General features: G+C 50.3%; 1 protein-coding gene across 2 annotated transcripts in view; it reads right to left on the bottom strand.

Moving 5' to 3' along the window:
• Nucleotides 1–25,987, bottom strand: part of myripb (myosin VIIA and Rab interacting protein b) — a 139,002-nt gene that overhangs the window by 105,005 nt on the left and 8,010 nt on the right. For both annotated transcript variants that reach the window (XM_055653892.1, XM_055653899.1), the window contains exon 2: nucleotides 2,573–2,720. In XM_055653892.1, the coding sequence (XP_055509867.1) occupies nucleotides 2,573–2,682 (110 nt within the window). In that variant the 5' untranslated portion in view covers nucleotides 2,683–2,720. The remainder of the gene's footprint in view (nucleotides 1–2,572; nucleotides 2,721–25,987) is intronic.

Genomic DNA, 25,987 nt, shown 5'->3' with positions numbered 1-25,987 from the left:
GGCCGAATGGCCTACTCCTGCACCTATTAGAAACATAGAAACATAGAAATTAGGTGCAGGAGTAGGCCATTCGGCCCTTCGAGCCTGCACCGCCATTCAATATGATCATGGCTGATCATCCAACTCAGTATCCCGTACCTGCCTTCTCTCCATACCCCCTGATCCCCTTAGCCACAAGGGCCACATCTAACTCCCTCTTAAATATAGCCAATGAAGTGGCCTCAACTACCCTCTGTGGCAGAGAGTTCCAGAGATTCACCACTCTCTGCGTGAAAAAAGTTCTTCTCATCTCGGTTTTAAAGGATTTCCCCTTTATCCTTAAGCTGTGACCCCTTGTCCTGGACTTCCCTAACATCGGGAACAATCTTCCTGCATCTAGCCTGTCCAACCCCTTAAGAATTTTGTAAGTTTCTATAAGATCCCCTCTCAATCTTCTAAATTCTAGAGAGTATAAACCAAGTCTATCCAGTCTTTCTTCATAAGACAGTCCTGACATCCCAGGAATCAGTCTGGTGAACCGTCTCTGCACTCCCTCTATGGCAATAATGTCCTTCCTCAGATTTGGAGACCAAAACTGTACGCAATACTCCAGGTGTGGTCTCACCAAGACCCTGTACAACTGCAGTAGAACCTCTCTGCTCCTATACTCAACTCCTTTTGCAATGAAAGCTAACATACCATTCGCTTTCTTTACTGCCTGCTGCACCTGCATGCCTACCTTCAATGACTGGTGTACCATGACACCCAGGTCTCGCTGCATCTCCCCCTTTCCCAATCGGCCACCATTTAGATAATAGTCTGCTTTCCTGTTTTTGCTTCATTGTCTATGAAGTTAGTCCCGTTTGCCCATTTTTAGCCGCTAACCCTCCAAACCTTTCTGATCATTTACTTGTCCAACTATCTTTCAAATGCTGTTAATGTACTTGCCCTCTGTATTTAAAAGTTACCCCTCAGGTTCCTATTAAACCTCCCCCCCCCCCCCCCCCCCCCCCCCCCCCCCCCCCACCTCAATTTGCCTACTCTGGCTCAAAGAATCATTCACCCCACTTTAGTCCCTGCATGATTTTATAGACAATCTGACAAGAGACAAGCCAGCACTGCCATTCAATGTGATCATGGCTGATCATCCCCAATCACTATTTCTCACAGAGACTGGTGAGTCTGTGGAATTCTCTGCCTCGGAGGGCGGTGGAGGCAGTTTCTCTGGATGCTTTCAAGAGAGAACTAGATGGGGCTCTTACAAATAGCGTAGTCAGGGGATATGGGGAGAAGGCAGGAACGGGGTACAGATTGGGGATGATCAGCCATGATCACATTGAATGGTGGTGCTGGCTCGAAAGGCCAAATGGCCTCCTCCTTCCTGCACCTATTGTCTATTGATGTTTCCAACTCATCATTCACCCAGCCACGGCCGGGTCAGCCAACTAATTGCAGTCAGGAATTTGTCCGTTATTTTGACCTTTTGTCCCTTATTTGGGTGTGAGAAAGTCGGCAACCCTAGGTGTCACTGATGCTTCAACAGGTTTATAGTCCATCAAGCGACAACATTATTAACGTAGGAAGGGGACGAGAGGAGAGAGTCCGTTGAAGGAAAGATGCTTAGATAGAGTGGATGTGGAGAGGATGTTTCCACTAGTGGGAGAGTCTAGGACCAGAGGGCACTGCCTCAGAATTAAAGAACGTTCCTTTAGGAAAGAGATTAGGAGGTATTTCTTTAGCTAGAGGGTGGTGAATCTGTGGTAGTTTCTGCCACAGACGGCGGTCGAGGCCAAGTCAGTGGCTATTTTTAAGGCGGAGATTGACAGATTCTTGATTAGTACGGGTGTCAGGGGTTATGGGGAGAAGGCAGGAGAATGGGGTTAGGAGGGAGAGATAGATCAGCCATGATTGAATCACTAGGAAACCCTTATCATGCATCTGTACACTGTAAATGGCTCGAATGTAATCATGCATTGTCTTCCCGCTGACTGGTTAGCACGCAACAAAAGCTTTTCACTGTAGCTCGGTACACGTGACAATTAACTGAACTGAACTGAGTAGACTTGATGGGCCGAATGGGGGTGCTGCCTGTACGGAGTTTGTACCTTCTCGCCGTGACCATGTAGGTTTTCTCCGAGATCTCCGGTTTCCTCCCGCACTGCAATGACGTGCAGGTTTGTAGGTTAATTGGCTTGGTGTAAATGTAAGGTGCAATGTAAAATTGTCCCTAGTGTGTATAGGGTAGTGTTAGTGTGTGGGATCGCTGGTCGGCGCGGACACGGTGGGCCAAAAGGGCCTGTTTCCGCGCTGTATCTTTAAAACTAATTCTGCTGTTGTAAGTCACGGACATGGGCCTACCCGAGCCTAACTCTGTTGTAAAAGAGACATGGGCCTACCTGAGCCTAACTTGGCTGGAAGTCATGGACATGGGCCTACCCGAGCCTAACTCTGCTGTAACACAGACATGGGCCTATCTGACCCTAACTCTGATGCTGTAAGTCATGGACATGGGCCTACCTGACCCTAACCCTGCTGTAACACAGACATGGGCCTACCCGAGCCTAACCCCGTTGTAACACAGACATGGGCCTACCTGAGCCGCTCCTGCTCCTTCTTGCGGAGATGAAAGTCCCGCTGGACCACCTGTAGCACATGTTCGGCTTCATCCTCGGTCAGAGCGGTCAGGTCCAGCTTCTTCCCCATGCCGAGTCCTCCCTCACCCACGCACCGACCACCTCAACCTGGCAACAGAGGGCCACAGCACGTCACGGTCGGCCAGAGGGAGGGTGATCAACAGGGGAGGGGGGGGGGGGGGATCAGAGGGTGGCGAATCTGTGGAATTCTTTGCCACGGATGGCTGTGGAAGTCAGTTGATATTTTTAAGGCAGAGATAGATCGATTCTTGATTAGTACGGGTGTCAGGGGTTATAGGGGGAAGGCAGGATAATGGGGTTAGGAGGGAGAGATAGATCAGCCATGATTGAATGGCAGAGTAGACTTGATGAGCCGAATGGCCTAATCATGACCTTATGGAACGTAATAGTGGGTGGGATGGTAACAAAGGGTGGACCATACCTGGAGTTGTGTGCTCAGTTCTGTCTGCTGTCGGAATGAGGTTGCTACAACTAGAGTGCGGTCCTGACCTCCCATCTACATCATTGGAGATGAGATCGACTGGGAAAGAATGAGAAAGAATGGATCGACTGGGCTTACAGTATATTCATTGGGATTTAGAAGGATGAGAAGGCTAGATGCAGGAAAAATGTTCCCGATGTTGGGGGAGTCCAGAACCAGGGGTCACAGTTTAAGAATAAGAACTGCAGATGCTGGAAAAATCGAAGGTAGACAAAAATGCTGGAGAAACTCAGCGGGTGAGGCAGCATCTATGGAGCGAAGGAAAAGGTGACGTTTCGGGTCAAGACCCTTCTTCAGACTGATGTGGGGTGGGGGGGGGGGGGGGGGGAGGGGGGGGGGCGGGAAGAAGAAAGGAAGAGGCGGTGACAGTGAGCTGTGGGAGAGCTGAGAAGGGGAGGGAAAAGAGGGAGAAAGCAAGGACTACCTGAAATTAGAGAAGTGAATGTTCATACCACTGGGGTGAAAACTACCCAAGCAAAATAGGAGGTGCTGCTCCTCCAATTTGCGGTGGGACTCACTCTGGCCATGGAGGAGGCCCAGGACAGAAAGATCGGATTCGGAATGGGAGGAGGAGTTGAAGTGCTGAGCCACCGGGAGATCGGGCTCGTTAATGCGAACTGAGCGGAGGTATTGGGCGAAGCGATCGCCAAGCCTGCGCTTGGTCTCACCGATGTAGAGCAGCTGACACCTAGAGCAGCGGGTGCAATAGATGAGGTTGGAGGAGGTGCAGGTGAACCTTTGTCTCACCAGGAAAGACGGCTTGGGTCCTTGGATGGAGTCGAGGGGGGAGGTAAAGCGATAAGTGTAGCATTTCCTGCAGTTGCAAGGGAAAGGGGGTGGTTTGGGGGAAGGGACAAATTAACGAGGGAGTTACAGGGGGAGCGGTCTCTGTTGAAAGCCGAAAGAGGAGGAGATGGGAAGATGTGGCCAGTGGGGGGATCCCGTTGGAGGTGGCGAAAATGGCGGAGGATTATCAGTTGTTAGTAGGCCATTTAAGACTGAGGCGAGGAAATACTTTTTCAGCCAGAGAGTTGCGAATCTGTGGAATTCTCTGTCACAGAAGGCAGTGGAGGCCAATTCACTGGATGTTTTCAAGAGAGAGTTAGATTTAGCTCCAAGGGCTAAAGGAATCAAGGAATATGGAGGGAAAAAGCAGGAACGGGGTACTGATTCTGGATGATCATATTGAATGGCGGTGCTGGCTCGAAAGTCCGAATGGCCTACTCCTGCACCTATTTTCTATGTTTCTATGAGAATCTCAGACAATCTTTGATCAGAAAATCATGAGAGGTATAGATCGGGTAGACGCACAGAGTTTCTTTCCCAGAGGAATCGAGAAACAGAGGACATAGGTTTAAGGTGAGTGAGGAAACACTTTAATAGGAATCTGAGGGGTAACTTTTAACACAGATGGTGGTGGGTGCATGGAACGAGCTGCCAGAGGAGGTAGAGGCGGCAACGTTTAAGAAACAATTAGACCGGTACATGGATAGAACAGGTTTAGAGGGGTATGGGCCAAACGCAAGCAGGTGGGACTTGTGCAGATGAGGCATAAAACAGACTCCTGGTTTTAACATCACAGCCACACAACCTTTAATGTTTTAACGCCACAATTAAATCTTTACAGCACTGAAAGCTGAGAGATATTTGAACTTCCACATGGCCCAGAGGCTCCTACCGCCAATATGGTTTGAGGATATTTTTTTTATTAGCACCGACGCGACAAAAAGGCAGTTTAGGAGAAAGGAGGTGCTACTGCAGTTGTACTGTGCCCTTGTTCGGCACCTTGAACGTCCAGGAACGAAAAAGACTACAAAACGTTGTGGCCACTGCTCAGTCCATCACCGGCTCTGACCACCTCATCGTCGAAGGGATCTATCGCAGTCGCTGCCTCAAAAAGGCAGCCAAAATCATCAAAGACCCACACCATCCTGGCCACGCACTCATCCCACCACTGCCATCAGGAAGAAAGTACAGGAGCCTGAAGACTGTAACGTCCATGTTCAGGAACAGATTCTTCCCCACAGCCATCAGGCTATTAAACACAATAACGAATAAGCTCTGAACTGCAAAAGACTTTATTATTATTGCACTATATTTGATATTTATTGAACTTTGTATTTTTTTTCTCTTCCCCCGTTAAATACAACGTTTACATATTCACATATTCTGTTGTGCTGCAGCAAGTAAGAATTTCATTATCCCATCCGGGACATATGACAATAAAACTCTCTTGACTCTTGAGACCACACCTGGAGTATTGTGTGCAATTTTGGTCTCCTAATTTGAGGAAGGACATTCTTGCTATTGAGGGAGGCAGCGCAGGTTCACCAGGTTAATTCCCGGGATGGCGGGACTGACACATGATGAAAGAATGGGTCGACTGGGCTTGTATTCACTGGAATTTAGAAGGTTGAGAGGGGATCTTATAGAAACATATAAAATTCCTAAAAGATTAGTCAGGCTAGATGCAGCAAAAATGTTGCCGATGTTGGGGGAGTCCAGAACTGGGGGTCACAGTTTAAGAATAAGGGGTCGGCCATTTAGGACTGAGATGAGGAAAAACTTTTCACCAAGAGTTGTGAATCTGTGGAATTCTCTACCACAGAAGGCAGTGGAGGCCAATTCACTAGGTGTATTCAAGAGAGTTAGATTCAGATCCTAGGGTTAAAGGAATCAAGGTATATTGGGAAAAAGCAGGAACGGGGTACTGATTTTGGATGATCAGTCATGTTCATATTGAATGGCTCGAAGGGCCAAATGGCCTAATCCTGTACTTATTTTCTATGTATCTATATTTCTATACCCGAGGAAGGATGTGCTGGCTCTGAGGAGGGTCCAGAGGAGGTTTACAAGAACTATCCCAGGAATGATTGGGTTATCATATGATGAGCGTTTAACGGCACTGGGCCTGTACTCGCTGGAGTTTAGAAGGTTGAGGGGGGGGGACCTCATTGAAACTTACTGAATAGTGAAAGGCTTGGATAGAGTGGATGTGGAGAGGATGTTTCCACTGGTGGGAGAGTCTAGGACCAGAGGTCACAGCCTCAGAATAAAAGGAAGTACCTTTAGATGAGGAGGAATTTCTTTATTCAGTGGCTGGTGAATCTGTGTAATTCTTTGCTGCAGACGGCTGTGGAGGCCAAATCAATGGATATTTTTAAGGCATAGATTGACAGATTCTTGATCAGCACGGGTGTCAAAGGTTACGGGAAGAAGGCAGGAGAATGGGGTTGAGAGGGAGAGATAGATCAGCCATGATTGAATGGTGGAGTAGACGTGATGGGCTAACTGGCCTAATTCTGCTCTGATGATTTATGAACTTCTGGTTTTATTGTTGCTGTTAACCGGTATTAAAAAATCCCCAATGGTCTGTGTGGAAAATTGTTTTTCTCATCCCAGTATTAACTCAGCCAATAAATGTCAACTATTCAGGCAACTGAATCATCCTACCACAACTAGAGAGCAGTGCCGAACTACCATCGACCCCATGGGTGACCCTCGACTAGCCTTGATCGGACTTTACTGGCTTTACCTTGCACTAAACGTTATTCCCTTTGTCCTGTATCAAAACTGAAACTGGGGGGGAGGGTTGTTGAGGGTGGGGGTGAGGGGGGGGCTGAGGGTGGGGGTGAGGGGAGGGGTTGATGGGGGGAGGGGGGGTTGTGGGTGGGGGGAGGTTGAGGGTAGGGGGGCTAAGGGTGGGGTTGTGGGGGGAGGGGGGGGTTTGAGGGGGGGGTGAGGGAGGGGGGTTGTGGGTGGGTGGGTGGGGAAGGGGCGGGTTGAGGGTGGGGTGGGGAGGGGGAGGGGGGGGGGGTTGAGGGTGGGGGGGGGGAGGGGGGAGGGGGGGGTTGAAGGTGGGCGGGTTGAGGGTGGGGAGGGGGCGGGGGGTTGAGGGTGGGTGGGGGAGGGGGGAGGGGGGGTTGAGGGGGGGGGGGGGGGAGGGGGAGGGGGGTTGAGGGTGGGGGGTGAGCGGGGGGTTGAGGGTGTGGGTGAGGGTGGGGTGGGGGTTGTTGGTGGGGGGAGGTTGAGGGTAGGGGGGTAAGGGTGGGGGGGTTTGAGGGTGGGGATGAGGGAGGGGGGTTGCGGTTGAGGTGGGAGGGGGGGGTTGAGGGTGTGGGTGAGGGTGGGGGGGGTAAGGGTGGGGGGAGGTTGAGGGTGGGGATGAGGGAGGGGGGTTGCGGTTGCGGTGGGAGGGGGGGGTTGAGGGTGGGTGGGGGAGGGGGTTGAGGACATGCTGAGTTTCCCAGGAGAGTTAGAGAGGCTGAAGCATTGCATTACTGCTGACCTGACTCGGTCAATGTGACATTGGGATACACACACCTTTGATCAGTCGTGGCTCCGGACTGAACTCACCTTGGCTGCACCTGGAACTGGCAGGTGGACAAGGTGCCGGCAGAACCCTTCCCCCAGTGTGGAAAAATCAAAGACTAGACAGCATTGTTTTGAGGTGTGAAAGGAAAGTTTCAAGGAGATGTGCGGGGCAGGCTTTTTTTGTTTTTGCAGGAGTTTTTGCTTGGTTTCATTGTTTAAAAAAAAAATATATATATAAAACTACATAGGTGGGTGCTGGACTGTACTGTTGTGTTCTATATTCCATTAACTCACCGGGTCAGGCAGCATCTGGAGTGAAATTAAGCAGATAACGTGTTAGGTCGGGACTCTTCTTCAGACTGAAAAAGGGCCCGATCCAAAATTTAGACAATAGACAATAGGTGCAGGAGTAGGCCATTCGGCCCTTCGAGCCAGCACCACCATTCAATGTGATCATGGCTGATCATCCACAATCAGTACCCCATTCCTGCCTTCTCCTCATATCCCCTGACACTGCTATCTTTAAGAGCCCTATCTGGCTCTCTCTTGAAAGTATCCAGAGAACCGGCAGAGAATTCCACAGACAGATCCTCCACAGATGCTGCCTGACCTGCTGAGTTCCTCCAACACTTGGTGTTTTGCTCAATTATAAGTAGCTCATAAGTGGTAGGAGTAGACGTAGGCCATTTGACCCATCCAGTCTACCACGCCATTCAATCATGGCTGATCTATCTCTCCCTCCTAACCCCATTCTCCTGCCTTCTCCCCATAACCCCTGACACCCGTACAAATCAACTATCTAGACGGATATTACAGTGTGTAGTCAGTCAGACCGTCTTCCCAGCGTGGAAATGTCCACCACTAGAGGGCGCAGCTTTAAGGTGAGAGGGGCAAAGTTTAAAGGAGATGTGCAGGGCAGGTTTTTTTTTTACACCCCAGCGGTATGAACATTAACTTCTCCAATTTCAGGTAGGCCCTGCTTTCCCCCCTCTTTTCCCTTCCCAGATCTCCCACAGCCTACTCTCCACCTCTTCCTTCTTCTTCCCACCCCCACATCAGTCTGAAGAAGGGTCGGACCCAAAACGTCACCTATTCCTTCGCTCCATAGATGCTGCCTCACCCGCTGAGTTTCTCCAGCACTTATGTCTAACATTGTGGAATACTTCTAGTTCTGAAAGCATGACATGATTATTTGTTCCAGTCAGAGGTCAAACAGGACTGGTCACGTGTGTGACCACAAGCGGAAGCGTTTGTTTTTCCATAACTCAGTTTTATCTTACATGCAAACCCTGGTGAATTTTTAAAAAGCTAGAATGTTCATATCTTTAGCAGACATGCGTCATATTTCTGTAGGTAGGAAAATAGTAATGAATTAGATTAACCTCTCACACGTTTCTTTTTAATGCGTTGCTTTCTGTGATGCCATTTGGTAACGTGTGTGACATTTGGTTCACTTTCCAAAGAAAGACCCTTGAACGGGTTGTTGACAGATGCAAGGCTGAGGCTCTATAAGGCGCTGGTCAGGCAGCATTTGGACTATCTGGAACTCGTATCTGAGGAAGGATGTGCCGGCTCTGGAGAGGGTCCAGAGGAGGTTTACAAGAACGATCCCAGGAATGAGTGGGTTAACATATGATGAGCGTTTGACGGCACTGGGCCTGTACTCGCTGGAGTTTAGATGGATGAGAGGATTGGGGACCTCATTGAAAGTTACAGAATCGCACCCTGGCCACTCCCTCTTCTCCCATCTCTCATCAGACAAGAGGTACAGAAATGTGAAAACGCACACCTCCAGATTCAGGGACTGTTTCTTCCCAGCTGTTATCAGGCAACTGAACCGTCCTACCACAACCGTCCTGAAGTCCTGAACTACTATTTACCTCATTGGTGACCCTCGGACTATCTCTATGGAGAGAAGGCAGGTACGGGATACCGAGTTGGATGATCAGCCATGATCATATTGAATGGCGGTACAGGCTCGAAGGGCCGAATGGCCTATTCCTGCACCTAATTTCTATGTTTCTATGTTTAATCAGACTTTACTGGACTTCATCTTGCACTAAACGTTATTCCCTTCATCCTGTATCTGTATACCATGAATGGCTTAATTGTTATCATGTACAGTCTTACGCTGACTGGTTAGCACGCCCAAAAACCTTTGGCACTATGCCTCGGTACACGTGACAATAAATTAAACGGAACTGAACTGAACATGAAAGAATTCCTTTACTGGTAAATAAAGTGTTTCCCACTGCAGAGTTATAGAGTGATATAGTGTGACAACAGGCCCTTCGGCCCAACTTGCCCACACCGGCCAACATGTCCCAGCTACTCTAGTCCCACCTGCACGCGTTTGGTCCATATCCTTCCAAACCTGTCCTATCCATGCACCTGTCTAACTGTTTCTTAAACAAGGGGATAGTCCCAGCCTCGACTATCTCCTCTGGCAGCTTGTTCCATACACCCACCACCCTTGGTGTGAAAAAGTTACCCCTCAGATTCCTATTAAATCTTTTCCCCTTCACCTTAAACCTATGTTCTCTGGTCCTCGATTCTCCTACTCTGGGCAAATGACTCTGTGCTTCTACCAGATCAATTCCCGATTTTACATACCTCAATAAGATCACCCCTCATCCTCCTGCGCTCCATGGAATGGAGTCCCACCCTACTCAACCTCTCCCTATAGCTCACACCCTCTAGTTACAAGGCAACATCCTTGTAAATCTCACTACCCTTTCCAGCTTGACAATATTTTTCCTGTAATACAGTGCCCCGAACTGAACACAATATTCTAAATGCTAAATCTCACCAACGTCTTATACAACTGCAACATGACCTCTCAACTTCTATACTCAATACTCTTGACTGATGAAGGCCAAAGTGCCAAAAGCCTTTATGGCCACCCTATCTACCTACGATTCGACATTCAAGGAACCATGCACCTGTACACCTAGATCCCTCTGCTCCACAACACTACTCAGCGGCAATGTGAATACTCAGCCAATAACACATTCATTCATTCAGAGGCCCACCATTCACTGTGCAGGTCCCGCCCTTGTTAGACTTCCCAAAATGCTATTTCCAAACCTCACATTTGTCTGTATGAAATTTCATCAACCATTCCTCAGCTCAGCTCGCCAATCGATCCAGATCATAGAAACATAGAAACATAGACAATAGGTGCAGGAGTAGGCCATTCAGCCCTACGAGCCAGCACCCCCATTCATTGTGATCACGGCTGATCGTCCCCAATCAATAACCTGTGCCTGCCTTCTCCCCATATCCCTTGATTCCACTAGCCCGTAGAGCTCTATCTAACTCTCTCTGTTAAATCCATCCAGTGATTTGGCCTCCACTGCCCTCTGTGGCAGGGAATTACATAAATTCACGACTCTCTGGGTGAAAAAGTTTTTTCTCACCTCAGTCTTAAATGGCCTTCCCTTTATTCTAAGACTGTGGCCCCTGGTTCTGGAATCGCCCGACATTGGGAACATTTTTCCTGCATCTAGCTTGTCCAGTCCTTTTATAATTGTACAGGTGCACAACCTTTTATCCGGTGTTCCAGAAACCGAAAAGCTCCGAAAACCGGCCATTTTTTCCAGATGTCGTCTGCGCACCAAAGCTCGCGTTTGGCGCCAAACTTGACCCAAAACGACCCACGGTCAACCCAGGTCTGTACTACTGTAGCGGCTGCCTCCTCCCTGGAGACCGGGAGACGCTTAAACATCTGTAAATCATTGCTTAAATGTTAGTCAGTTAGTTTGGAGGGCTTTTATGTGAAGGGGGGTGAAGGGGTAAACTTTAATTCTTAGTCCCCTACCTGGTCGGAGAGGCGGGGAGCGGTCAATGCCTTACCGGGTCGCCGTGCAGTAAGCTCCGCAGCGCTGTGGCCGTTGGGGCTGCGGGCGGCGCCAGTTGTAGCTCCGACCCCGGCAACTCTACCCCTGGCTGCGAGGCGCTCCAAATCCAGCGCGGCCCGCGGCCGGACGCCCCAGCTCCGCAAATGTCGGGAGTCGGCAGCGTCGCAGCGCTGGGAAACCAGCGGGGAGCGGGCAATGCCTTACCGGGTCACCGTGCGGCAAGCTCCGGAGCGCTGTGGCCGCCGACACACAACATCGCGGAGCGTCGCTGGATTTGGAGCCGCGCAGCCAGGGGTAGAGTTGCCGGGGTTGGAGCTCCAACCGGCGCCGCCCGCGGCCGGACGGAGCCCCCAACTCCGCGGCTCCAAATCCAGCGACGCTCCGCGATGTTGTGTGTCGGCGGCCACAGCGTTCCGGAGCTTGCCGCACGGCGACCCGGTAAGGCATTGCCCGCTCCCCGCTGGTATCCCAGCGCTGCGACGCTGCCGACTCCCGACATTCCCGGAGCTGGGACGTCCGACCGCGGGCGGCGCTGGATTTGGAGCGCCTCGCAGCCAGGGGTAGAGTTGCCGGGGTCGGAGCTCCAACCGGCGCCGCCCGCGGCCGGACGGAGCCCCCAGCTCCGCGAGGTTGGGAGTCGCCGACCAGGTAGGGGACTAAGAATTAAAGTTTCCCCCTTCACCCCGACTCCACCACCACCACATAAAATCCCTCCAAACTAACTGACTAACATTTATGCAATGAGTCTCCCGGTCTCCGGGGAGGAGGCAGCTGCTCCAGACTTTTCAAGCCGCCCGCGCTACCTACCTAATCTACGCTAAAAATCTTCCATTCTGAAATCCGAAAATGTCCGAAATCCGACAAGTGTCTGGTCCCAAGGCTTTCGGATAAAAGGTTGTGCACCTGTATATGTTTCTATAAGATACCCCCTCATCCTTCTAAACTCCAGTGAATACAAGCCTAGTCTTTTCAATCTTTCTTCATATGACAGTCCCGCCATCCCAGGGATCAATCTCGTGAACCTACGCTGCACTGCCTCAATCACAAGGATGTCCTTCCTCAAATAAGGAGACCAAAACTGTACACAATACTCCAGATGTGGTCTTACTGGAGCCCTGTACAACTGCAGAAGATCCTGCTGCAATTTTGCGAAACCATCTTCAGAGAGCTTGGATAATAATGATGAAGACAATTTAAATCTGTGCGCGATCAGTTTTTTTTATTGATGGTGCTCTCATGAACACCCACGTACAGACTGTTATCTCAGTGAATAAATGCTTCTGGTAAATGCTTCTTCTGGTAAATGCTTCTTTGTAAAGTCCCGGCTCTGGAACTCTTTATCCAGAACTGCCGCCGCGACGTCAACCGCCTCAACTTCTCCACTCCCTTGTCTCATTCTAATCTTTCCCCTTCTGAACGCACTGCAATTGAATCACTCCGCAAAAACCCAGATTGGGTCATCAAACCAGCCGACAAGGGAGGTGCCGTGGTAGTCTGGCGCGTCGATCTCTACAAAGCTGAGGCCACGCGTCAACTCTCGGACACCGCCTCCTACTTACCCTTGGACCATGACCCCACTGACGAGCACCAGGCCACCATATCTAGCACCATCACCGAGTTCATCAATTCCCACGCCCTGCCCGACCAAGCTTCCAACCTCATCGTTCCCCAGCCCCGCACGGCCCGTTTTTACCTTCTCCCCAAAATCCACAAACCCAGATCTCCCGGCAGACCCATTGTCTCTGCCTGTTCGTGCCCCACCGAACGCATCTCCACATACCTTGACTCCATACTATCCCACTTGGTCAAATCCCTCCCCACCTATGTTCTAGACACCTCAGACACTCTCCGCCACCTCCACGCATTCCACTCTCTAGGCCCTCACCCCCTCATCTTCACCATGGATGTCAAGTCACTATACACCTCCATCCCCCACCAGGATGGCCCCAAAGCCCTCCGGTTCTTCCTCGACCAGAGGAGCAACCTATACCCAGCCACTGACACTCTCCTCCGCTTAGCGGAGCTGGTCCTCACCCTCAACAACTTTACATTTGACTCCTCCCATTTCCTCCAAACACAAGGCGTAGCTATGGGCACACGCATGGGCCCCAGCTACGCCTGCATCTTTGTCAGGTACGTTGAACAATCCTTGTTCAATATGTACCAGGGCCCCATCCCCGACCTCTACCTCCGTTACATTGACGACTGCTTTGGGGCCACCTCCTGCACCCGCACACAACTGACTGACTTCATCCACTTCACCACCAACTTCCACCCGGCACTCCAATACACCTGGACCATTTCCGACACTTCCCTACCATTCCTTGACCTCGCCATCTCCATCGCATCCTGACCGACATACACTACAAACCCATTGACTCACATGGCTATCTGGACTACACGTCTTCCCACCCTGCCGCCTGTAAAGACTCCGTCCCCTACTCCCAATTCCTCCGCCTACGCCGCATCTGTTCCCAGGATGAGACATTCCATACCAGGACATCAGAAATGTCCTTATTATTCAGGGAACGGGGGTTCCCCTCCGCCACCATAGATGAGGCTCGCACCAGGGTCTCTTCCATACCCCGCAACACTGCTCTCTCTCCCCATCCCCGCACTCGCAACAAGGGCAGAGTCCCCCTAGTCCTCACCTTTCACACCATCAGCCGGAAAATACAACACATAATCCTCCGCCATTTCCGCCATCTCCAACGTGACCCCATCACTCGCCACATCTTCCCATCTCCTCCTATGTCTGCCTTCAGCAAAGAACGCTCCCTCCGCAACTCCCTTGTCAATTCTTCCCTTCCCTCCCGCACCACCCCCTCCCCGGGCACTTTCTGTTGCAGCCCGCAAGAAATGCAACACTTGTCCCTTCACCTCCCCCCTCGACTCCATTCAAGGACCCAAGCAATCGTTCCAGGTGCGACAAAGGTTCACCTGCATCTCCTCCAACCTCATCTACTGCATCCGCTGCTCTAGGTGTCAGCTGATCTACATCGGAGAGACTAAGCGTAGGTTGGGCGATCGTTTCGCCGAACACCTCCGCTAAGTCCGCAATAACCAACCTGAACTCCCGGTGGCTCAGCACTTCAACTCCCCCTCCCATTCCCAATCCGACCTCTCTGTCCTGGGTCTCCTCCATTGCCAGAGTGAGCAACAGCGGAAATTGGAGGAACAGCACCTCATATTCCGCCTGGGGACCTTGCGTCCGGATGGCATTAACATTGAATTCTCCCAATTTTGCTAGCCCTTGCTGTCTCCTCCCCTTCCTTAACCCTCTAGCTGTCTCCTCCCATCTGCCCGCCCTCGGGCTCCTCCTCCTCCCCTTTTCCATCCTTCTCCCCCCCCTCCCCCCCCCCCCATCAGTCTGTAGAAGGGTTTCGGCCCGAAACGTTGCCTATTTCCTTCGCTCCATAGACGCTGCTGCACCCGCTGAGTTTCTCCAGAAATTTTGTGTACCTTCGATCTTCCAGCATCTGCAGTTCCTTCTTGAACTACTGGTGAATGGGCAGGGAACACCAAAGATACTAGAGGAGCTAATATCTTTGCGGAGCACTCCAGGCGTCGGTGCAAGGGAGGTTTATCGTCATGACAACTGGTGGGGGGGGGCAGTGTTCATGTCACAGAACAATCACCAGGGTTCTTCAGGGGCCTATCAGGCAACTGAACCACCCTTATGGGCCTGTCCCACGGTACAATCTAATTCCAGAGTTTCCCCGATTCGAACTCGGAGAATTACGGTAATAGCCGCTCGTAGGTACTCGGGGCTCTCGTGGACATTTTACAACATGTTGAAAAATCTTGACGAGTCTTCCCAAGCTTACCGCGTTTCCCCGAATACCTGCCGTTAGCGTTACAAGCCGCTAAGAGACGTCCCCGATCCTCGACGTACATTCTACGTGCTTACCACGAGTTAGATTTTTTTTTTTTTAACTCGGGAAAGCTCTTGAATTAGCTCGTACAGTGGGACAGCCCCTTTACCACAACCAGAGAGCAGTGCTGAACTACCATCTACCTCATTGGTGACCCTCGGACTATCTTTGACTCCCGGACTTTGCTAGCTTCACCTTGCACTAAATGTTATTCCCTCTATCCTGTATCTGTACACTGTGGACGGCTCGATTGTAATCATGTATTGTCTTTCCGCTGACTGGTTAGCACGCAACAAAAGCTTTTCACTGTACCTCGATACACGTGACAATGAACTGAACTTAAACTCACTCCCACTGAATCTGTAGAAGAACATAAAACTATAATGGGCATAGATAAACTGATGTTCAGAGGGATCTTGGGGTCCACGTCCACAACTCCCTGCAGGTGGCAACACACGTGGACAGAGCGGTAAAGAAGGCGTACGTTACGCTTGTCTCCATCGGTCGGGGCGTTGAGTACAAGAGTCAGGAAGTCACCATGCAGCTCTATAGGACGTTGGTCAGGCCGCATCTGGAGTATTGCGTGTAGTTCTGGTCGCCCCCATTACAGGAAGCATGTGGGGGCTTTGGAGAGGGTGCAGAGGAGGTTTACCAGAATGATGCCTGTATTAGAGGGTTTCAGCCACAGGGAGAGGATGGACAGACTTGGGATTGTTTTCTGTGGAACGTCAGAAGTTGAGGGGAGACCTGGTAGAAGTGTAGAACGTTATGAGAGGCGTAGATAGGGTAGACAGTCAGAACCTTTTTCCCCAGGGTGGAAATGTCCACCACTAGAGGGCGCAGCTTTAAGGTGAGAGGGGCAAAGTTTAAAGGAGATGTGCGGGGCAGGTTTTTTTTACACAGAGGGTGGTGGGTGCCTGGAACGCGCTGCCAGGGGTGGTGGTGGAGGCAGATACGATAGTGGTGTTTAAGAGGCTTTTCTAACCGGCACTATCCCGCTCATGATTCTACACAAGGTCCATGGACAACACAAAGGACATGCAAGAGATTATTTTAAAATTATACTCAACAAGGAATTTGTGCCGATTTCAACCAAGAAATACAATTCCTCTTGTTTCTGAAGCTAATATGTTTGGGGCCTAATTATTCAGCAATACAAGTTTGTAATTGTCCACCATGAAAATCAATTTTAATTCAATCATTAATGTATTTTATTTTTTTCCATTCTAAATAGATAAATTAATCTCATGACCCAGGAATCAATGTAGTCAGGGCTTCACGGAACCAATTTAGATTTAAAGTCAGTCTCAGAATAGTGCAGCGCAGATACAGGTCCCTTCAGCCCACGCCGACCAAAGTAACATTAGCAAATTTGCAGATGACACAAAGCTGGGTGGCAGTGTGAACTGTGAGGAGGATGCTATGAGAATGCAGGGTGACTTGGACAGGTTGGGGGAGTGGGCAGATGCATGGCAGATGAAGTTTAATGCAGATAATTGTAAGGTTATCCACTTTGGTAGCAAAAACAGGAAAGCAGATTACTATCTAAATGGCGTCAAGTTGGGAAAAGGGATGAAGTACAACGGAATCTGGGGGTCCTTGTTCATCAGTCTATGAAAGTAAGCATGCAGGTACAGCAGGCAGTGAAGAAAGCGAATGGCATGCTGGCCTTTATAACAAGAGGAATCGAATATAGGAGCAAAGAGGTCCTTCTGCAGTTGTACAGAGCCCTAGTGAGACCACACCTGGAGTATTGTATGCAGTTTTTTTCCCGTAATTTGAGGAAGAACATTCTTGCTATTGAGGGAGTGCAGCGTAGGTTTACAACTACAAGGTCAATTCCCGGGATGGCGGGACTGTCATATGCTGAGAGAATGGAGCAGCTGGGCTTGTACACTCTGGAGATTAGAAGGATGAGAGGATATCTCATTGAAACATATAAAATTGTTAAGGGCTTGGACACGCTAGAGGCAGGAAACATGTTCCCGATGTTGAGGGAGTCCAGAACCAGGAGCCACAGTTTAAGAATAAGGAGTAAACCATTTAGAACGGAGACGAGGAAACACTTTTTCTCACAGAGAGTGGTGTGTGTGGAATTCTCTGCCTCAGAGGGCGGTGGAGGCAGGTTCTCTGGATGCTTTCAAGAGAGCTAGATCGGGCTCTTAAAAATAGCGAAGTCAGGGGATATGGGGAGAAGGCAGGAACGGGGTACTGATTGGGGATGTTCAGCCGTGAACACATTGAATTGCGGTGCTGGCTCGATGGGCCGAATGGCCTCCTCCTGCACCTGTTGTCTATTGTCTATTGACTCGTTTTTCTTCAAGACAGGAAGGGATTGGAACACCCTACCAGCCAGCATCAGAGGTCTCCAAAACACCAACATATACAAAGATGCAACTGTAAAAGCATCTCCCGCTCGACTAGCATGTCCACCACCGTCACAATGCTGAGTGATGCTCTATGTAGAGCCTTTGGGCGTTTTACATCCAGATCCAGTGTGCGGCCATCGCTGGCCGGCGCGGACCCGGTGGGCCGAAGGGTCCCGTTTCCGCGCTGTACCTCGAAACTAAACTGCATGTTTCAGAAGGAACTGCAGATGCTGGATGATGGAAGGTAGACAAAAATGCTGGAGAAACTCAGCGGGTGAGGCAGCATCGATCGATGCTGCCTCACCCGCTGAGTTTCTCCAGCATTTTTGTCTACCTTAAACTAAACAGCAGCTATTTGGAGTAGTAAGCTCTTCAAAGGACCCTTCAACTAATCCCATCCTCTCTTTGCCTTCATTTAACTATGGCATTTATTAATTATTCTGCATTCAACAAGAGCAAACGTTGTTCGCTGCAGAACGGCGGCGCCCGAAATGATTCATCTCAAATGATTTAAATATCTGAAGATAAGCGTTTATAAATGTGAAGATGGATTTGTTTTGGACACTGGCCTTTGACTGCCTGAAACTGCGCTCACGCCCAATGTACGAGTGTCGGATTAAAGTCTTGGCAGCATGGCCTTAAGATTGTTAAGGGCTTGGACACGCGCGAGGCAGGAAACATGTTCCCGATGTTGGGGGAGTCCAGAACCAGGGGAAAACTTACTATCTAAATGTTGGGAAAAGGGGAAGTACAAATTTTGGTCCCCTAATTTGAGGAAGGCCATTCTTGCTATTGAGGGAGTGCAGCGCAGGTTAATTCCCGGGATGGCGGGACTGTCATATGCTGAGAGAATGGAGCAGCTGGGCTTGTACACCCTGGAGTTTAGAAGGATGAGAGGGGATCACATTGAAACATATAAGATTGTTAAGGGTTTGGAAATGCTAGAGGCAGGAAACATGTTCCCGATGTTGGGGGAGTCCAGAACCAGGGGCCACAGTTTAAGAATAAGGAGTAAGCCATTTAGAACGGAGACGAGGAAACATTTTTTCTCACAGAGAGTGGTGAGTCTGTGGAATTCTCTGTCTCAGAGAGCGGTGGAGGCGGGTTCTCTGGATACTTTCAAGAGAGAGCTAGATAGGCGGAGAAAAATTGCAGAGTCAGGGGATATGGGGAGAAGGCAGGAACAGGGTCCTGATTGGGGATGATCAGCCATGATCACATTGAATGGCGGTGCTGGCTCGAAGGGCCGAATGGCCTCCTCCTGCACCTATTGACCCGAAACGTTGCCTATTCCTTCATTCCATAGATGGCGGCCTCACCCGCTGAGTTTCTCAACATTTTTTTTGGTCTACCTTAAAGGTACATGGATTGTGTTTGGGTAGGGAAATACTCTACTGTGCGGCTTGGAAGAAAATAATTTCACTGTGGTCTGGCAACTTTAAAGCTTCATTGAATCAGTCCCCCCTCCCCCCGTCTCCCCCTCCCCTTCGCCCCTCTCGCCATCTCCCCTCCCCCCTCTCCCCTTCCCCCCCCTCACCAAGCACCCAAGCACACTGGGCAAGCTGACAACCCGGACGTATGACCCAGCTTCCATCCTGACTACGGGCGCTGTCTGTACGGAGTTTGTACGTTCTCTGATGTTATAAACAATAGACAATAGGTGCAGGAGCAGCCAGCAACGCCATTTAATGTGATCATGGCTGATCATCTCCAATCAGTACCCCGTTCCTGCCTTCTCCCCATATCCCTTGACCCGCTATCTTTAAGAGCCCTATCTAGCTCTCTGTTGAAAGCATCCAGAGAACCGGCCTCCACCGTCCTCTGAGGCAATGAATTCCACAGACTCACCACTCTGTGTGAAAAAATGTTTCCTCGTCTCCGTTCTAAATGGCTTACTCCTTATTCATTAACTGCGGCCCCTGGTTCTGGACTCCCCCAACATCGGGAACATGCTTCCTGCCTCCAGCGTGTCCAAACCCTTAATAATCTTATATGTTTTAATAAGATTCCCTCTCATCCTTCTAAACGCCAGAGTGTACAAGCCCAGTCGCTCTATTCTCTCAGCATATGACAGTCCCACTATCCCGGGAATTAACCTTGTAAACCTACGCTGCACTCCCTCAATAGCAAGAATGTCCTTCCACAAATTAGGTGACCAATCAGGCAACTGAACCATCCTACAACAACCACAGTGTAATGGCAAATTTCTGACTTGTCTGACTTTTCCGTTGCCATGACTACACAGGTAAGTCGGAGTGATCTTACGCTGACCTAATAGAACAGATCTTCCTGTCGTTATTTCCAGTTTAAATGGTTGTCTATTGAAGCAGTTGTACAAACAAAGAGATGATCGTGCACGGTTTTCCTTATTCTGCATACAGCAAAACTGTAACTGGCTGCTCTGTCCCAGGTCTGGTGAGAACCAAAGATCCTACAGTGGAGCAAGATAGACCACTCCTGCTAAATGCAATGGGCTGACGTGTAGTACGCAACGGAGAGGAACGTGGGCCTTTTTTTCCATCCATTTCAGTAACCCGACCCGACCCGACCCGACTCGCAGTGTAATCAACGTTGCGGGGGAAGAGTTTGTGTTAATAAATTATAATTCTGAAAATGAGGAGAAGATTTTTACCAAATAACTTTTATTTTTGCGAGGATGTTTCCGTAACCGGCTTCCGTCTCCGCACTAGTTGTCTTTGCTCCGCTGTGGGATCTCTGGTGCAGAGACGGAAGCCGGTTACGGAAATGGGGCCGAAAATTACCCATGAATCTGCCCATGACCGTAGTAGGACTTTTTCGTCAAGTGGACTATCTTGCTCGCTATAGGATCTCTGGTGAGAACTGTATCGTCCCTGTGCCTGCCACTTCCTGTCCCCACTGCCCTTCTATAGACACCACCTTGTACATCTTCTGAACACCCCTTAGTGTCCAAAATAACCCTGCAAGATATATCTAGACAAAATAATATGATATGCCAACTGTAGCTAGCCTAAACATAGGTAGACAAAAATGCTGGAGAAAAACAGCGGGCGAGGCAGCATCTATGGGGCAAAGGAAATAGGCAACGTTTCGGGACGAAACCCTTCTTCAGACTTCTCCCTTCGCTCCATAGATGCTGCCTCACCCGCTGAGTTTCTCCAGCATTTTTGTGTACCTTCGATTTTCCAGCATCTGCAGTTCCTTCTTAAGCATCTAGCCTAAAGGGCCTGTCCCACTGCACGAGGTAATTCAAGAGTTCTCCCGAGTGTTCCCCGATTCGAACTCAGAGAATGTCCGTAACGGGTCCGTAGGAATTCGTGGATGCCTCGTAGCAGCTTGTACGAGTAAAAAGTAACAATTCTTTTCATCACGAGTATTTTTTTTACTTGTGGACATTTTTTCACAGTGTTGAAAAAAGTCACGAGTTTACCGGATTTCCCGAGTACCTACCGTTAGCATTACGAGCCGCTACGAGACATCCACAAACTTCTACGGACATTCTCAGAGTTCGAATCAGGGGAAAACTCGGGAGAACTCGTGAATTACCTCGTACAGTGGGACAGGCCCGTAACATAAATGGCTTCTACACAGAGAGCAGTGCTGAACTGCTGGTTACACAAAAAAGCTGGAGAAACTCAGCGGGTGCAGCAGCATCTATGGAGCGAAGGAAATAGGCAACGTTTCGGCCCGAAACCCTTCTTCAGACTGATCGGGGGCGGGGGTGGGTGGGGACAAGAAAGGAAAAAGGAGGAGGAGCCCGAAGGCTGGGTATGGGAGGAGACAGCAGGGGGACTGAGGAAGGGGAGGAGACAACAAGGACTAACAAAATTGGGAGAATTCGATGTTCATGCCCCCAGGATGCAGACTCCCCAAACGGAATATGAGGTGCTGTTCCTCCAATTTCCAGTGCTGCTCGCTGTGGCCATGGAGGAGACCCAGGACAGAGAGGTCGGAGACGGAGTGGGAGGGGGAGTTGAAGTGCTGAGCTTGAAGAAGTGCTGAACTGCTATCTACCTCATTGGTGACCCTCGGACTATCCTTGATCGGACTTTACTGCCTTTACCTTACATTTCCCATTTATCATATATCTGCACATTGTGGACGGCTCGATTGTAATACAGGTGCACAACCTTTTATCCGGTGTTCCGGAAACCGAAAAACTCCGAAAACCGGCCATTTTTTCCAGGATGTCGTCTGCACACCAAAGCTCGCATTTGGCGCCAAACTTGACCCGAAACGACCCACGGTCAACCCAGGTCTGTACTACTGTAGCGGCTGCCTCCTCCCCAGAGACCGGGGAGACACTTAAACATCTGTAAATCATTGCTTCAATGTTAGTCAGTTTGGAGGACTTTTATGTGAAGGGGGGGGGGGGGGGTTGAAGGGGTAAACTTTAATTCTTAGTCCCCTACCTGGTCGGAGAGGCGGGGAGCGGTCAATGCCTTACCGGGTCGCCGGGCAGTAAGCTCCGCAGCGCTGTGGCCGCCAACTCCCAGCTGGGGCTGCGGGCGGCGCCGGTTGTAGCTCCGACCCCGGCAACTCTACCCCTGGCGGCGAGGCGCTCCAAATCCAGCACCGCCCGCGACCGGACGCCCGCAGCCTCAGCTCCGCAAATATTGGGAGTCGGCGGCGTCGCAGCGCTGGGATACCAGCGGGAAGCGGGCAATGCCTTACCGGATCGCTGTGCGGTAAGCTCCAGGGCGCTGAGGCCGCCTTCTCCCAACGTTCGCGGAGCTGGGGGCTGCGGGCGGCGCTGGATTTGGAGCGCCGCGCAGCCAGAGGTTGAGTTGCCGGGGTCGGAGCTACAACCGGCGCCGCCCGCGGCCGGACGGAGCCCCCAGCTCCGCGATGTTGGGAGTCGCCGACCAGGTAGGACTCTAAGAATTAAAGTTTACCCCTTCACCCATCCACCCCACCACCACCACCACCACATAAAATCCCTCCAAACTAACTGACTAACATTTATGCAATGATTTACAATGATTCCCCGGTCTCCGGGGAGGAGGCAGCCGCTCCAGACTTTTCAAGCCGCCCGCGCTACCTACCTAATCTACGCTAAAAATCTTCCATTCGGAAATCCGAAAATGTCCGAAATCCGACAAGTGGCTGGTCCCAAGGCTTTCGGATAAAAGGTTGTGCACCTGTATTGTATTGTCTTTCCGCTGACTGGTTAGCGCGTAACAAAAGCTTTTCACTGTACCTCGGTACACATGACAATAAACTAAACTAATGGTGCAGAATAACATGAGTGCTTCCAGGTCAGAATATCGGGACCTTTACTCAGCAGCAAGAACTTCCACAGATGAGGTCAAGTCAGTGGATATTTTTAAGGTGGAGATTGACAGGTTCTTGATTAGTATGGGTGTCGGGGGTTATGGGGAGAAGGCAGGAGAATGGAGATGGGAGGTAGCGACAGATCAGCCGCGATTGAATGGCGGAGTAGACTTGATGGGCCGAATGGCCTAATTCTGCTCCTATCACATGAAACCAGTGAACCCAGAAGCAGCCGACACGGTCACGGGGAGAACGTACAAACTCCACCCGGGGTCAGGATCGAACCCGCATCTCTGGCGCCGGGGCAGCGACTCTATCAGCTGCACCACCCTGTCACACTTCTCAGCGCTAGTCTCCCCACACAGTGTCGATTACTACCGTGGCCTTTGCAAGTATACGCTGAAAGTGCTTCGTAGCCAGTGACTTATCTTCCTTCAATCCCCGGTTACTGTGGAAACATAGGAGACCCAGCACCCAGCCTTAACACAGCAAGGCAAGACACAGCACCAGCAAATACTACACTGCATAGCTTTACCGCGATATGGACAGTTTTAAAATGATGTGCAGAGGCATCGTGTCATACAGGCCCTTCGGCCCAACTTGCCCACACCGACCAGCATGTCCCACCTACACTAGTCCAACCTGCATGCCCATATCAATAGACAATAGAAAATAGGTGCAGGAGGAGGCCATTTGGCCCTTCGAGCCAACACTGCCAATTATTGCAATCATGGCTGATCGTCCCCAATCAATAACCCGTGCCTGCCTTCTCCCCATATCCCTTAATTCCACTAGCCCCTAGAGCTCTATCTAACTCTCTCTTAAATCCATCCAGCGTCTTGGCCTCCACTGCCCTCTGTGGCAAGGAATTCCACAAATATTCCCGTCATGATCTTGTACACCTCCAACAGATCATTGCTAATCCTCCTGCGCTCCAAGGAATAGAGTCCCGGCCTGCCCAACCTCTCCCTAAAGCTCGGCTGCTGGCAACACCCTCATAAATCTTCTCGTCACCCTTTCCTCGACTCTATTCCTTGGAGCACACGAGGGCGAGGGATGATCTCGTAGAGGCGTCATCGTCAATAGACAATAGGTGAACAAGTAGGCCATGCGAGCCAGCATAGAGTGATACAGCATGGAAACAGGCCCTTTGGCCCAACTTGCCCACGCCGGCCAATGCTCGTCCCACCTGCTTGCGTTTGGCCCATATCCCTCCAAACCTGTCCTATCCATGTACCTGCTTAAATCGAAGGTAGCCACAAATTGCTGGAGTAACTCAACGGGTGAGGCAGCATCTCTGGAGAGAAGGAATGGGCGACATTTTGGGTTCTGCAGTTCTTTATTACATATTACCTGTTAAATTGTTTCTTAAACCTTGCGATAGTCCCTCCCTCGACTACCTGAGGGTAATACGACAGGAATAGATAGGGCAAAAGCAGTCTTTTACCCAGAGTAGGGGAATCGCTAACCAGAGTACATAGGTTTAAAGTGCTGGAGAAAAGATTTCATAGGAATCTGAGGGGTGACTTTTTTTTTTTTTACACACACACACAAACGTTAGTGGGTGCATGGAACGAGCTGCTGGAGGAGGTAGTTAAGGCAGAGATTATCAAAACATTTGGACAAGTACATGGACAGGTTTCAAGGGCGGCACAGTGGCGCAGCGGTAGAGTTGCTGCCTCACAGCGCCAGAGACCCGGGTTCCATCCAGACTACGGGTGCTGTCTGTACGGAGCTTGCACGTTCTCCCCATGACCCGCGTGGGTTTTCTCTGGGTGCTCCGGTTTCCTCTCACACTCCAAAGACGTGCAAGTCTACAGGTTAATTGGCTTCTGTAAATTGCAAATTGTCCCTAGTGTGTGTAGGACAGTGCTAGTGTACGGGGTGATCGCTGGTTGGGCGGGAACTCAGTGGGACGAAGGGCCTGTTTCCACACTGTGTCTGTGTCTCTAAAGTCTAATGTTCAGAGGATATGGGCCAAAGGCGGGCAGATGGGACTAGTATAGATGGGACATGTTGGTCGGTGTGGGCAAGTTGGGCCGAAAGACCTGTTTCCACGCTGTATCATTCTATGACTCTCTGTCTATAAGATTGTTAAGGGCTTGGACACGCTAGAGGCAGGAAACATGTTCCCGATGTTGAGGGAGTCCATAACCAGGGGGCCACAGTTTAAGAATAAGGAGTAAGCCATTTAGAACAGAGACGAGGAAACACTTTTTCTCACAGGGAGCGGTGAGTGTGGAATTCTCTGCCTCAGAGGGCGGTGGAGGCTGGTTCTCTGGATGCTTTCAAGAGAGAGCTAGATAGGGCTCTTAAAAATAGCGGAGTCAGGGGATATGGGGAGAAGGCAGGAACGGGGGTTACACAAAAAAGCTGGAGAAACTCAGCAGGTGCAGCAGCATCTATGGAGCGAAGGAAATAGGCAACGTTTCGGGCCAAAACCCTTCTTCAGACGGGGTACTGATTGTGGATGATCAGCCATGATCACATTGAATGGCGGTGCTGGCTCGAAGGGCCGAATGGCCTCCTCCTGCACCTATTGTGGATTGTCTATTGTTTCCTAATCCCAGAACTCTGCGTCGGTTCCTGCCCCACTAGCAGTTGATGACATTGTGTTTACTAGACTTGTTCACTTCCTGCTCCATCAATCAGTCACAGACCGACCTGCAACCAGGCTCACGCTCCAAGGAATTCTAAACAAGAACTTCCGTTTGAATTCTGTTTGCACTAAAGCCATTTTTTTTCTGCAGTGCTTTTTAAAATAGGTGGGCGTGTTATTTATGCTTTAGACAATAGGTGCAGGAGTAGGCCATTCGGCCCTTCGAGCCAGCACCGCCATTCAATGTGATCATGGCTGATCTTCCACATCTTTGTATGCTGTTGGAGTCCTCCTAGCTGTCGTCAGGCAACTGAACCAACCTGTCATCAACTCAAGAACTGTCCGGACTAACCTTGATCGGACTTTACCTTGCACTAAACGTTATCCCCTTAAACCCGTCTCACGGTACGAGTTCATTCCAAGAGTTCTCCCCAGTTTGCCCTGATTCGAACTCGGAGATTTACGGTAATGGCCACTCGTCGATACTCGGGGCTCTCGTGGACATTTTTCAACGTGTTGAAACATCTACACGGGTCTTACCATGCTTACCAGCCGTTAACGAGTCTTCCCGAGTACCTGCCGTTAGCGCTACAGCAGAGATGT

The sequence above is a fragment of the Leucoraja erinacea genome, chromosome 2, assembly GCF_028641065.1.
Source record: "Leucoraja erinacea ecotype New England chromosome 2, Leri_hhj_1, whole genome shotgun sequence".
In the NCBI taxonomy this organism is placed as follows: domain Eukaryota; kingdom Metazoa; phylum Chordata; class Chondrichthyes; order Rajiformes; family Rajidae; genus Leucoraja; species Leucoraja erinaceus.
Note: the sequence above shows the minus strand (reverse complement) of the source record. Positions and strands in the feature narration are given on the sequence as shown.